This window comes from Rhipicephalus microplus, chromosome X (assembly GCF_043290135.1).
Source record: "Rhipicephalus microplus isolate Deutch F79 chromosome X, USDA_Rmic, whole genome shotgun sequence".
NCBI lineage: Eukaryota > Metazoa > Arthropoda > Arachnida > Ixodida > Ixodidae > Rhipicephalus > Rhipicephalus microplus.
The window spans coordinates 479,420,220-479,432,888 of record NC_134710.1 but is presented as its reverse complement, the minus strand read 5'-3'; the positions used below and the strand labels follow the sequence as shown (position 1 = coordinate 479,432,888).

The 12,669-nt window shown below is 42.8% G+C and overlaps 1 protein-coding gene across 4 annotated transcripts in view; it reads right to left on the bottom strand.

Annotated features, from left to right (window-relative positions):
* The window catches only part of LOC119160794 (serine/threonine-protein phosphatase 2B catalytic subunit 2), a 124,580-nt gene that overhangs the window by 93,197 nt on the left and 18,714 nt on the right, over positions 1-12,669 (bottom strand). For all 4 annotated transcript variants that reach the window (XM_037413031.2, XM_037413032.2, XM_037413033.2 and 1 more), the window contains exon 2: positions 5,655-5,858. In XM_037413031.2, the coding sequence (XP_037268928.1) occupies positions 5,655-5,858 (204 nt within the window). The remainder of the gene's footprint in view (positions 1-5,654; positions 5,859-12,669) is intronic.

The window sequence follows — 12,669 nt, the reverse complement described above, 5'->3', positions numbered from 1 at the left end:
AATTAATACCTTTGACAGCTCTGGAACGCAGCATGTTGAACGAGCTCTGTTGAATATCGTAGTGCCATCACCAAAGTGACTGGCTACAGTAATACACGGCACACTGAGATTAAGTCAAGACATACTGAATATGGAAAAGGTTCAATTCGCCTATACTTTCTTTTATACAGCAAGTACAATGCCGTAGAAGCTAGCGAGACTTCTTGCAGTAGATGTGTTCGCACTAACAATTTCGATTGATATGTAGCATGTAACGTCCCAAAACCACCATATGATTATGAGAGACGCTGTAGTGGAGGGCTCTAGAAATTTCGACAACTGGGGCTAACAATTCCGGAAGCCTCGTCCAGCCTTCCCGCCTTAGAGACGCCGTCAAAACCGTTCATCTTCGCCGACCAATTTCACGGGTCGACAGGAGCGCCGGCCACACAAAGCTGACGAGAGCGAAAGGGGTTTCGCCCGCATAAATCCCATGGTAGCCTTCATAAGACCGGCTCCGATCTTTCCTTCTTTGTATTCTACCTATCCCTCTCCAACTTTCTAGTCATCTTCAATAAACTAGTCTTGAAGCTGTCACCAACGAGTCGAGTCGCACCTTTTCAAGGCTCCTTAGCGCGCGGCCCAGCCGCACTGCTGTAGTTACCACGCAGTGAAGAACTCTCTTTCCAATTAAGAGTCAGCCGACGAAGATTAGAGCGCAAGTAATCATCTACAGGGGTTCTTTAACGTGCACCCAAATCTGAGCACACGGGCCTACAGCCTTTTCACCTCCATCAAACATGCAGCCGCCGCAACCGGGATTCTATCCCCCGACCTGAAGGTCAGCAGCTGAGTACCTTAGCCACTAGACCACCGCACAGGGCACACTAACAATTTCATGCCTTGCAATAAGACTTCATTTTTACGCTAAGAAGTGAAGATGTTTTGTGCTTCTAATACGAAGAAGCCACCGCTGCTGAAAGCGATATTCATTCCATGCCCAGAACTCGCACCTTTCTCATGACACATGTGCCCTTCCCCTAGCATAAAACATTTTGGTCTGGTCTCCTGACCACCTAAGACAATTATCCCAGTTGTCCCAGATCCCCACGCGAAGCTCCGACGAAAACGGTAGGAAAAAGGCAGACGTTCACATATGTGCCATTGTGAAGACCCTCGTGCAACTCCCACGCAAAAAAAGACAAGGAGGGGGGGGGGGGTGCATTCCTACATATAACAGAAAAAGTAATGCACAGTTCAAACACGTGACCAAACTAGAGGTGCTTGGGAATTGACCCTAAAGACAAATTGCTTTAGAATCTACAGCATTATTTGAAATCAAAGTGCACGATAAATCTTTCTGGCTCTTTTTCAATCCCTGCTTTCCAAATCCTCTAAAAAGCTTGTTCTAACACACCTGGCTGGCACTAATATAAATAAAAGTATCATGAACATTGAACACTCAACCAAAGTAAACAAAATGGTAATTGAAACCTCCCCTCTGAACATAACACATTGCAATGCTAGCAACATGCTCCACTCAGATAGACCCAAAAGTCACCACTACAGCGAGCGCTGCCAGGCCAGAAATAGGCTCCTATATTTGCGGGACATGCCAGGATGCCCCTTTATCATTTGGCTGTTTTCCAAGCCACGCCAACTACTTTGCACACAAACACCTTCTATGCTGGCCAGTAAGTCATGTAAACTGCCACAGCAGCGCTTAAAAGGGGACGCCCAATAACACTGCCCCTCCCACCCACATACACGCACACACGCACATACACACCACTAGAACGCTCAGGAAATAGAGATTACAGAATGCTCCTCTCAACAGACAACACACGATATGGCAAGCCCCTCAACATACAGAGCAAAGACGAAAGGAAGGAAAAAAGACAAGCACTTCTTTCTGCCTTTGGTCCGTGTGAGCTGAAATCATCCCACAATGAATTCCTGCCCAGTTATAACTACTTTCACAAGAAAACGACTACACAATGCAATCAAACTTCAAAATGACTAGAATATTAAAATGCCTCATCAGAATGCACTACCCCACCTATAAAAATAAGCATGCTCTACAAGATGCCCCACCGCGGTGTGGTGTAGTGGCTAAAGTACTCAGCTGCTGACCTGCAGGTCGCGGGATCGAATCCCAGCTGAGGCGGCTGCATTTTCGGTGGAGGCGAAAGTGCTGTATGCCTGTGTTCTCATTTGGGTGCACATTAAAAAACCGCAGGTAGTCGCAATTTCCGGAGCCCTCCCCTACAGCATCTGTCATAATCATATGGTGGTTTTGGAATGTTAAGCCCCATATATCAATCAATCAATGCTCTACAAGATAACCTGTTTCTCTGGCAAAAGTTTTTTGACACACAAAACACGCAGACAATTGCGGCGGTCTGTGTTTAGTCTGTTGTCAAAAAAATTTTGCGCAAGAAGTAGGTTGTCTTGTAGTATCGACTACCTCGAACACACACAATTTCCTTCAATGCCAACATACAGAAATGCGAAGTATTTGGCATCTGTCTACAGGCATTTCAGGTGCAATCAGGATGTGAGCACCATGCTACATTGGAAGTTATATTCGGTTATCAAGGGGTTTTTCTTGCAAGCAAAGCATTACTTGCACTACATTGCAAAGTATGGACAATGTCCCGCATGCACGAGTATTACACACAAGGGTCAACTAGGTAAATACACTAAAACTCGTTAATTCAAACTCAAAGAGGACTATAAAATTGTTTCAATAAGTAGAGCTTGAATTAGCAGTGGGTGCTAGAATGAACAAACACTGCGCCACACTGCCTGGCCAGAACCCAGAAGGCCACCTCTGGACTCATCTCAAATTATATGATACTACACCTCTGTGGCAGGCGATTTCATAAATTAACCTCATGGTGCTCAAAACACGGACTGAAAGGATTGATCAGTAAGTGATACACCAGAAACATCTACAGCACGCATTCATGTGAGCAGTAAAGCCTTATATGGCTATTTATGTACCAAAACGCGTTGTTTTACATGGCTGATTTATTGAAATGGTAATTAAAAGTAATCAGTTATTCGCATTTGCTTGCACTTCTTTTGTCGTGAATCCATAAGAATAGGTTGCAGCTTGCCCAAGAGTTTCAGCACAGCATCCGGATTCTCATCTACAGAATAATGCTGCAGTTTTGTAGCTTGACATCTCTAGTAAATTTGGTTTCGTTTCGCAACACTATCAGTCTGTAGATAGCAATACATTGAATCACCCTTAATTTTAATGCTCTGTAATTTTGCTTTTTGTAGCTGCATTCTGCTATTGTTTTTCTTAAAGGGCCACTCACCAGGCCCCATACCAAATTTTAGTTAGACAGTGGAAGTGAAGTTAGACGAGGACAGCAGGCAAGATTGAAACCCTTGCCTCTCCTCCGCGTAGCCTTCGCAAGCCAAATCTCTTCCCCACCCTCTCCAGCATCCGACCATGAGGTGACATGCGCATGACGTGCCCAAACAAGTCCAACCCCCGAGTACGCGAGCAGCGAGCTTCGTTGACCAGCGTTATTTTGTGGTATTCTGCCCTTTTCTACGGGATGGTTTGGAAACGCTGGCTTAGACGCGGTAGAGTAGATGAGCACAATGAGTGCACGACTGCGTAGGAGCGTTCCACAGCAGTTATCTGCTCAGTGCGCTGACTGCAGGGACACGATCGCATGCGAAACGCTGGCACATTAGCGCAGCATCTCGTAGGATTTCACGGGAAAAAATGAAAGAAAAACGCGCACAATTTTATTGCGTCTCATAATTTATTTCAAGTTTTATTAATCTCTTAAAGTAACAAATACATAAACTATGCATGCTGTGTTAAACAATTTTTGCCATGTCAGGTGGTATAATGTTAACGTCAGAGTAGAGTCGTCTACGTAGAGGACCAACATCATTGCATTGGCGTGTACGTAAGGCCATTCATATGCCCACGTCATGCCCTCATTCTCTAGACGTGTGCCGGCATAGAAAAGAGAGAGCAGCGTTCATCTTAAAATTTCACCCATTTCCGCGGCACGTAGCGTTGCAAATTTCGGCAGGCATGATCATCAACGTCTCATCTACGCATTGCGCTTGTCAGCTCAAAATTGACAAATCTGGTGAGTGTCCCTTTAAAGGGACTGTCTGCCACTCAAAAAAAATTTTCCCATTGTGGCGAAAATAGGAAGACCCTTCAAAAGCCTGAACACGTAGTACAGACGCTTTGAACCTTGTACCCTTCAGGTCTCGTTTGGATTGTTTCAAATTCTCTTTTTTTTCCGCGTGTGGTGGAAGTTTGGAACAAGCTTGATGGTGCATTGCGTATACTGAACACTGTAGAGTTCGGGAAAAATTTTATGTGTTAGTCACATAAATTTGTGCGCAGTATTGTTTGTTTCTGTGCTTTCGTTGATTTTTCTGTACCCGCTCCTGCAATGTCCCAGGCATGGGACAGCAGTATTTGTAAATAAATAAATAATATAGATGGCAACGAGCACACTTTTGTCTCACAAAAAAAGGAATTATAATTTTAACTTGATATTGAAAGTGAACAAAAAATGACTGCTAGCATGACCCAACAGCAATGGGGTAAACTTGCATGACAAGAAATCTTTGCAGCTAGACTTATTTTGCTTAAACACAAACATGTATGACTTGAAATGTATAACCACATCCCCCTGGGTTCTTTGCTACTTTCTCAGGCTGAGCAACCACGCGGCACGCATGCGATTATGCGGGTTATACTATTTATACGGGTTATACGATTATACCATGACATCAGACACCGATCTTGACATGGTGGGGCAGTTACCCTAGATGTGTGCACGGCAGTTAAGTGCACGAAAGAAGGCTTCTCACCCATGCCATTTCCTCTCTCTTGCCGTTCAAGACCATCCACAAGCGCAACTCTTCAACAGGATGAGCAAGATGTAGATTGTTTGAAGCTTTCCCAATATTCCCCGAAACCAAGATGACACTGAGGTGTGTGTCACAGCTACAATCGACAGTGAAAAAGTTAAAGCAATAGTTTTCACAAGCAAGATTGCCACAACTGGATGACTATATTTACAACCCATTCATAAATACCTTCACTGGCCCGTTTTAGGGAATGGGAGAACTTCTAAATAAACTGCGTTGACTGCGTTGCTGTGCAGCAGAGCAACTCAAATACCTTTGTTAGCAGCCTAAACAATGGTTCGACTATGTTACGAAACCCCGGTTATGCCACTAACCACGGCTGTCGGAAACAGACCTTAGTAACCTCAGTTTGATAGTGAACTGAGGAAATGGCGGCATCCATGGAGGATGAGTTAGCAGCCTTAACCAAGGACGCTTTTACACTATGCAACATTAGCGAACTGTCATCGGTACCGCAGTTAATTTGCCTGTGTAACAAGGCTATCAAGCAGCATCAACGGGGACATTGTGACATGCATAATGAGACAAACTATCGGCCATGTTGCAACGAATCGATTTGAGAAAAGCCTGAACCACCTCCCCCTTCTCCCTTGACTGTGCAGCACAAAACAGCTGCATTTAAATGTCCTGGTCACACACATTTCTAGTGAGCCCATCCCAGCCAGATGAATACTTACACACGAGGCACTGATATATCCAAATGCACAGCACTGCCGGTGGTGTGCTGCGAGAGATTAAAGGAAACCTACCAGTCACGGGGGCCTCAATGTCAATCATGGTCTTCTCCTGGCGAAGCAATGCAGCCCCCTCGTTTATGATGCGTAGGGCAGCTGCCTCTTCGATTCGCCCCTCGAGCACAAAGTGTTGCTTCAATGCCTCAATCCGCGGCTTGCCGCTTTTTGCCTCAAACACTTCACTCAGTGTCAGCTTGTGGCTAGGAGGAAACGGCACACCTGCAAAAACCAATTCCAGTCGAGTCAGTGCAAAACTGGAAGGGTGCTACTGTACAGGACTCATTTCATCAATTATGGCTGAGCTGTCATTATAGTCTTCCTTGAAAACTTAGCCAATTACGACAGCAGTGATACACTAGGCTAGTGCAGTAGCATGAGCAATGCAACAGTGCAAAGGTATGCAATGGCCAGTGGCAGGTAATATAATACAAGATGCAGGCTGTCACCTCATTTGCTAAAAATAACGCTACACACAACCCCAACGGCAAAGGAAATGGTGGGTTGACGATGCTTCACTGAGCATAAGGATGAAATCGTCCGCCTCATCGTAGAAGCTGAGCACATCAATGCTCTTGGTGATAACTGTGTTAGAATGCCATCGGTATTATTGCCAACTAAAGGATTAGGTTTCCTGCAATGACGCAGGCCATCTGTGTGTACAATTATTTGTTAGGATGCTGTTTTTTATGAGACTTCCTCGTAGTGTTAGCACCACGTAATGACTTTGGCCGTTGCATTTGCGGTATATATTATAGGGAGGTCAGGTCTGGAAATATAAATGTTGCTAGTAGCACTGTATTTTCTTTGTGTGTTTGTTCCCCTGTTCTTGTGTCAAGTTAGTGCTGTAACGAAGTGCCCTAATGACCTATCAACGAGCCCACTTTGAGACTCTCCTTCACTGAGCAACTTACAACCGCTGTTCCTTTGGCCTTCTCAATCGCCGCACAAGCTTTTCTTACATTTCAGTTTGAGAAAAAAAACATCGATGTTGAAATTCGTTGCTATTCTCCTATACCGATGATACAATTGACGTACATAAAGCTTGACAGCTTAGTCCCTGGAGTTACCTAGCTCCTTTTTTTCCGCCGAAAAAAAATTTAAAAGCCTAAAGGCCAAGGGGGGGATTTTTCAAGGTCACTGAATCTCAATAATGTTCATTGCATTCCTTCATTTGCATGTTTCTGCCATTTATACCAAACTAATGACTTGAGAGATTCATGGATTGTTTTTTGATAAATTTTAGATTGCCTCCAAATGCCCACCTGGCCTGCCACAATTATTTGTGTACGCAACAATGATTTCTGCAAAGCAATGGCAGTGACGAAACTAAGGCTCCACTGCATCTGCTGGTCTGCTGCGGATCGTGCGTGTTCGTCCCGCACTTCCTTGGTTGAGCGTACAATATCCTTTTCTATGTGAGGCGGGAATGCAATGGTTGGCAAGTAGTATTGCGGTGGGCCACACACAATTCGTTGTACATTCACCTAATCGCCACTAAACACTCAACTGATCACTATACTATGTCCTGATCGTAGACTGTCAGCAAGCACCGCCGGCTTACTGGACAAAGCACGGTAACACCTTGACTATTGAAGATTACACACGCATGAACTTTAAACAGAAACACTTTCAGTAACGAATACCGGGTCCCCTGCGACATCTATCTATACAGTATACTGCGCATCATGCCTGAGATAGGTAAATACTTGACTGGTATTATTAATCCATCTTATCAATGTCACACAGCGCTCCAAACTTGTGCCCTCTCTCCATGGAAATAGTAAAAGGACTTATATTGAAGGCAAACTTCTAAGCATAAGCAGACACCATTACTTAAGACTGCCCGGACAAGTAGTGCCATCAAAGCGGTGCTTCATAAACGAGGAAGCAGAAAGATTTTCATATGTGCCTGTCCACTGAGTATGCTCTTTGCAGCTTCCAAATTTTCATACTCTGCACTAGCAGGACCACCATTCCTTGCAGGATTTCCAGTTTTCACAATGTAGTACGTCATACAGAGACAGTACATTTCATTGGGTTTCTGTTGCACTATTGCACCATTTTTCCTAATTAAAAATTATTTTTGAATTCGCTGATCATCTCAACTTTTGGGCACGTGACAAGAAGGTCTCAGGAACATAAAGGCATGAACCATTAACCTGACATGGTCAATGTATTGCCATAGTTGGCTTTGAAGGGACACTAAAGGCTATTAGGTTAACGTAGATTGTTGAAATAGCGGTCCAGAAACATCGTAGTGCTACTTTTGTGTTAATAAAAAAAATTGTTTTAATGGTCCGCATCGCGTTAGCGCACTTCAAATCTCCCGCACCTGAAAGCGGCCTTTCAGGCATCACTGTTAACGTGCCCAACATTGCCTTTACTATGCGGCTGCCGACATCAGAAGCAGCATAGCAGCAAAAGTAGCGGGAGCCACAGCAGCAACTACAGGCATTGAACAATTTTCTGCAATCTCTGAGGCCATGATTCTACTTGCTTGGTTTAACTGGGCCCTGCTAATGACACCATCTAACCAGCCTAAACAGCCAAAAACTTGACTTTTTAAGCCATTCACACCATTCCCCATAGTAGCGCCAGCTGGTCCTCTTTTCTATGACTCAAACAGAAACGGACAAGCAGCATTTCATTAAGTCCCTTGATGCACTGAAAGTTTTTTTCATGTTACAGCTAATTTGATTATTAGTGATTAATTGTAGGCAGACACACTCACGTTCAACATCCTACCAACCAACATTTTTCAGCAACGTCCTACAAGAGAGGGCACGGCATGCATGCGACGAACAACATGCCCAAGATTTTGCTTGCATCTATTTTTTTTTTATTTTTTTTTTATTTTCAGAATACTGTCAACCCTCCTTGAGGGTTATTACAGGAGTGGAAAGGATACAAACATTTTACAGGCAAGGCAATATAGTGGCAATACAAGAAGAGTACATAAGAAACGCGCGATCATGATAATAAGTAATGTATACATCATACAGGCATAGTTGCCTTGAACCAAATGATGAAGAAAATAAAATAAAATGTTAGAGTGTGGATGCTTTCTCCCGAACGCAATTAGGTTATCTATGCAGGTTATGGCATCTATTGGCATCTATATATTAGGCATCTATGCAGGTTATGCTGCGTCTTTCTGCCTTCACATTGCCGTACTGTCTCGGAACTGCTATCGTTCTACCGGACGGACAGCGAGACGAGACTGGAATTTATCTAACGGCGAATAGGCAGTCACGGCGCATTACATCATCGGTGGCGGATCTACTAAAAGACCAGAACGGCAGCGGATTCTTCAGAGGGCACGGCACGCATCTGACGAACAACATGCCTAAGATCTTGCTTGCATCTATGCAGGTTGGTTACTTTACGAATGTTATTTGTTATAGAAGTGACGATCGATTTTTGTTACTAGTGCAGTGCCCTGGCAGATGCTTTAGTATTCTTTGTCATTGCTGTACAACGATTTCAATCCTGCTGTCGGGCATGTGGAGGAAAACCCTAGACCCACTAATACTCAAATGCTACAAGCTATTCTAGACAACCAAGGGGCCTTGGACCGTAAAATGGACGCACTGAAGGAAGAAATCAGTCCATTGAATGCTAAAACTGAAAAATTAAGTGGCTATCTTACGGTAATACAGGAAATGAATAAACGAATTGAGATCCTACAGCATATCGAGCAGGGACAAGCTGCCAAACTTGCAGATTAAGAAAACCACAGTCGACGCAATAATCTCTTGGTTTTTGGTGTTCCCGAAAGCAAAGGAGCTTCAGCTGTTGATTTGAAGAAAGTCGTGGTCGATGCAATCTTTAAAGAAACCCTTGGTATAGAAATTGAAACGATTGAAAGAATCCATCGACTTGGTAAGGAGAAACCTGGGAAAAATAGGCCCATAATCATGAAGTTTTATGATTACCGTGAGAAAGAAAGTGTTCTAAAAAACTGCAAGAAACTTAAGGGGACCAATATAACCATAAGCCACAACTACCCCTGAGACACGGTTGAAACAAGGCGCAAGCTATGGAAAAGTGCAGCTTCAGATAGGGCTAAAAGTGCGCAGGTTAAGTTGGTTCATGAAAAGATTAAAATAAAGGGTGATACATTCGGCTGGGATGTCACTCCAGAACAACGATACCTGTATCAAAATCATGCAGATAAACAGAAACGGAGATGTGCTCTTACAGGAAACAAGAGTACGACAAGAAACGAGAGCATGTCATTAACGCGCTAGGAACGCCCTTTTCTTTAACACAGACATAGCTCCAGCTTCTTTTATTTAATGCCCGAAGCATCGTTAACAAAGTTACTGAACTTGAATAAGTTTTGCTATCACGAAGTCCTCATGTGGTGGCCATAACTAATACGTGGCTACACAGTTGTGTCCCTGATAACTGCATTGTACCAGAAGGCTACAAAATCTTTAGATCTGATAGGGACTCTCGAGGGGGCGGGGTCACCATCATAGTAAAAAAAGTGTTGTGGCTGCGCATGTTCGAAGCAATGTACCAGAAACAGTGTGGTGTAAAAATAGCCTTTTTAACACGGTATACCTTCTTGGTGTCGTGTATAAACCACCCGCAACAGCATCAGACTATCTTGATAATTTGAATAACTTCCTTTGTGCCCATGTAAATGGGAACACCAGGCTAATTCTTATTGGAGACTAATCTGCCTCACATTAACTGGGACGCTATTTTCCTGGACACGTCGAGATTGATAGTGTCGAAAAGATATTGAAAATTATGTTCGCTCATAACTTAACCCAAATAGTGCGCGAATATACACGGATGACATCTTCGTCTCGGTCAGTGTTGGACCTGGTGTTCCTTTCAAACAAATTGTGCAATTATAATATCTATGTTCATGAGGGAATTTCCGATCATAGATTGGTCTCTGTTACTATTCCACTGAGTGTTTCATGAGCTAGAACTTATAAGACCGTGCAAGTAAAATATTACAAGAACGCGGATGACACTAATTCTTGACATGCTGGGGTATTCATTTGGTCATTTTGAGCTCGCATCCGAGCGCCAAACAGTTGAATTGTGGCATCGTTTTAAAGATATTATTAAATATTGCATTGACAAATTCGTTCCTAGTAGAGTAAAACAGACTAAAAAGAGCAATCCGTGGATAACACGAGATATTATTCACAAAAAGCGAAAGTTAAAAAGGCTGCAGAGGAAAAGAAACCATGGCTCCGAGGATATAGTACGTGTACAAAAAGAATTGAAATACTTGTTGGAATCTAAGTGCGCTTTTTTTTTTTTGGTCAAAAAGTTGAGTTCTATTATTAAACATTCACCTCGCAAGTTTTGGCTTTATATGTCCGATTGGCGCGATAAAATTGACCAGCTGAAATGTGGAAATGAAATCGTGATGAAGAATGTTGATATTGCAGATAGTCTTAACGTTTTCTTTCAGTCAGTTTTTACAAGGCGCAGACGTGACACTGAAACAGAGGATGTAATATGCCACTTATCTGAGCCATGGGTGAGATTACTATCAGTCAAGAAGAAGTATTGAATAGTCTATTGTCTCTTGATTCCAAAAAAGCATGCGGGCCTGATGAAATACCCACCCCTTTTTTGCAGCGTTATGCGGAGTGGATATCTTACTACTTAGAAGTTATTTTTCAAAAGTCTATTTGTACTAGTTCAGTGCCATCGGACTGGCGCACAGCTGTAGTTGCCCCTGTGTTTAAGAGTGGTGATCGGTTGTCCGCCAATAATTACCGTCCCGTATCGCTCACATCTGTCTGCTGCAAAATATTGGAACATGTCATTGTCAAGCATATCATCGCATTCTTAGAAAATAAAAATTACTTTTACCTTTATCAGCATGGCTTTAGGAGTAAAGTCTCGACTACAACACAGCTTATCGAAACTATTCATGACTTTGCGACAGCTTTAGATATGAATGAACAAAGTGATGTCATCTGCATGTATTTTGCTAAGGCTTTCGATAAAGTACCTCAAGACAGATTACTGTATAAGCTTCACTGGGCTGGACTAAGTCAACTTTTACTTAATTGGATTAAAGCCTACCTAAATGACAGGAAGCAATTCGTGAAAATTGATAACTTCATGTCTAGCTCACTAGAAGTGTTTTCTGGGGTTCCACAAGGCTCGGTTCTTGGGCCCTTATTGTTTCTGATATATGTCAATAATATTGCAGATATAGCAAAACCCCATGTTAAGCTCAAATTGTTTGCTGATGATTGTTTAATTTACGCGCGAGTGACTGGTAGGAAGGACCAATTGAACATTGTCGAATGTCTAAAGGAATTACACTAATGATGTGAAGCTTCGGGAATGGAAATCAATTATTCGAAATCTACCCTCACCCACATTTCAAGGAAAAAAACGATAATTCCATTTGAATCCTGTATCGGGAATCACACATTGTTGACAGTTAATGCGTTTAAGTACCTAGGTCTCACAATAACGCATAACCTAAAGTGGCACACACATATTGATAATGTTTGCTCTAGGGCCTCACGAAAATTGTACATATTAAGAAAAAACTCCAGGGTGCTAGTATGGATGTAAAACTTCTTGCTTTTAATACTTTCATACGGCCGATACTGGAATATGCCAGTATTGTCTGGAGTCCCCACCAAAAAGTGCTTGTAAATAAACTTGAACGCATACAACGGCTTGCAGCTCGCTTTATATGCTCGAGATATAAGCAGAACGAAGCAGTCAGAAATGCTACAACTATGTGATCTCGAGACGCTCCACAAGGGCAGACGCAAAAATAGATTAAAGTTTCTTTTTCAATTATTAGAAGGCGAGTTTAAAATTAACAGAAATGACTACAGAGAACAACCTGGGAAACGAAGCGAGAGGGCAAACCATACACGAGTACTGCAACCTTATTTTGCACGAACGAAGGCGTTCCGTCATAGTTTCTTCCCCGATGTCATCGAAGATTAGAATGGGTTACCGAGTAACATTGTCAATGCGGGTGATGTTAATGAATTTGTGCATTTACTTGATTTACAATTAT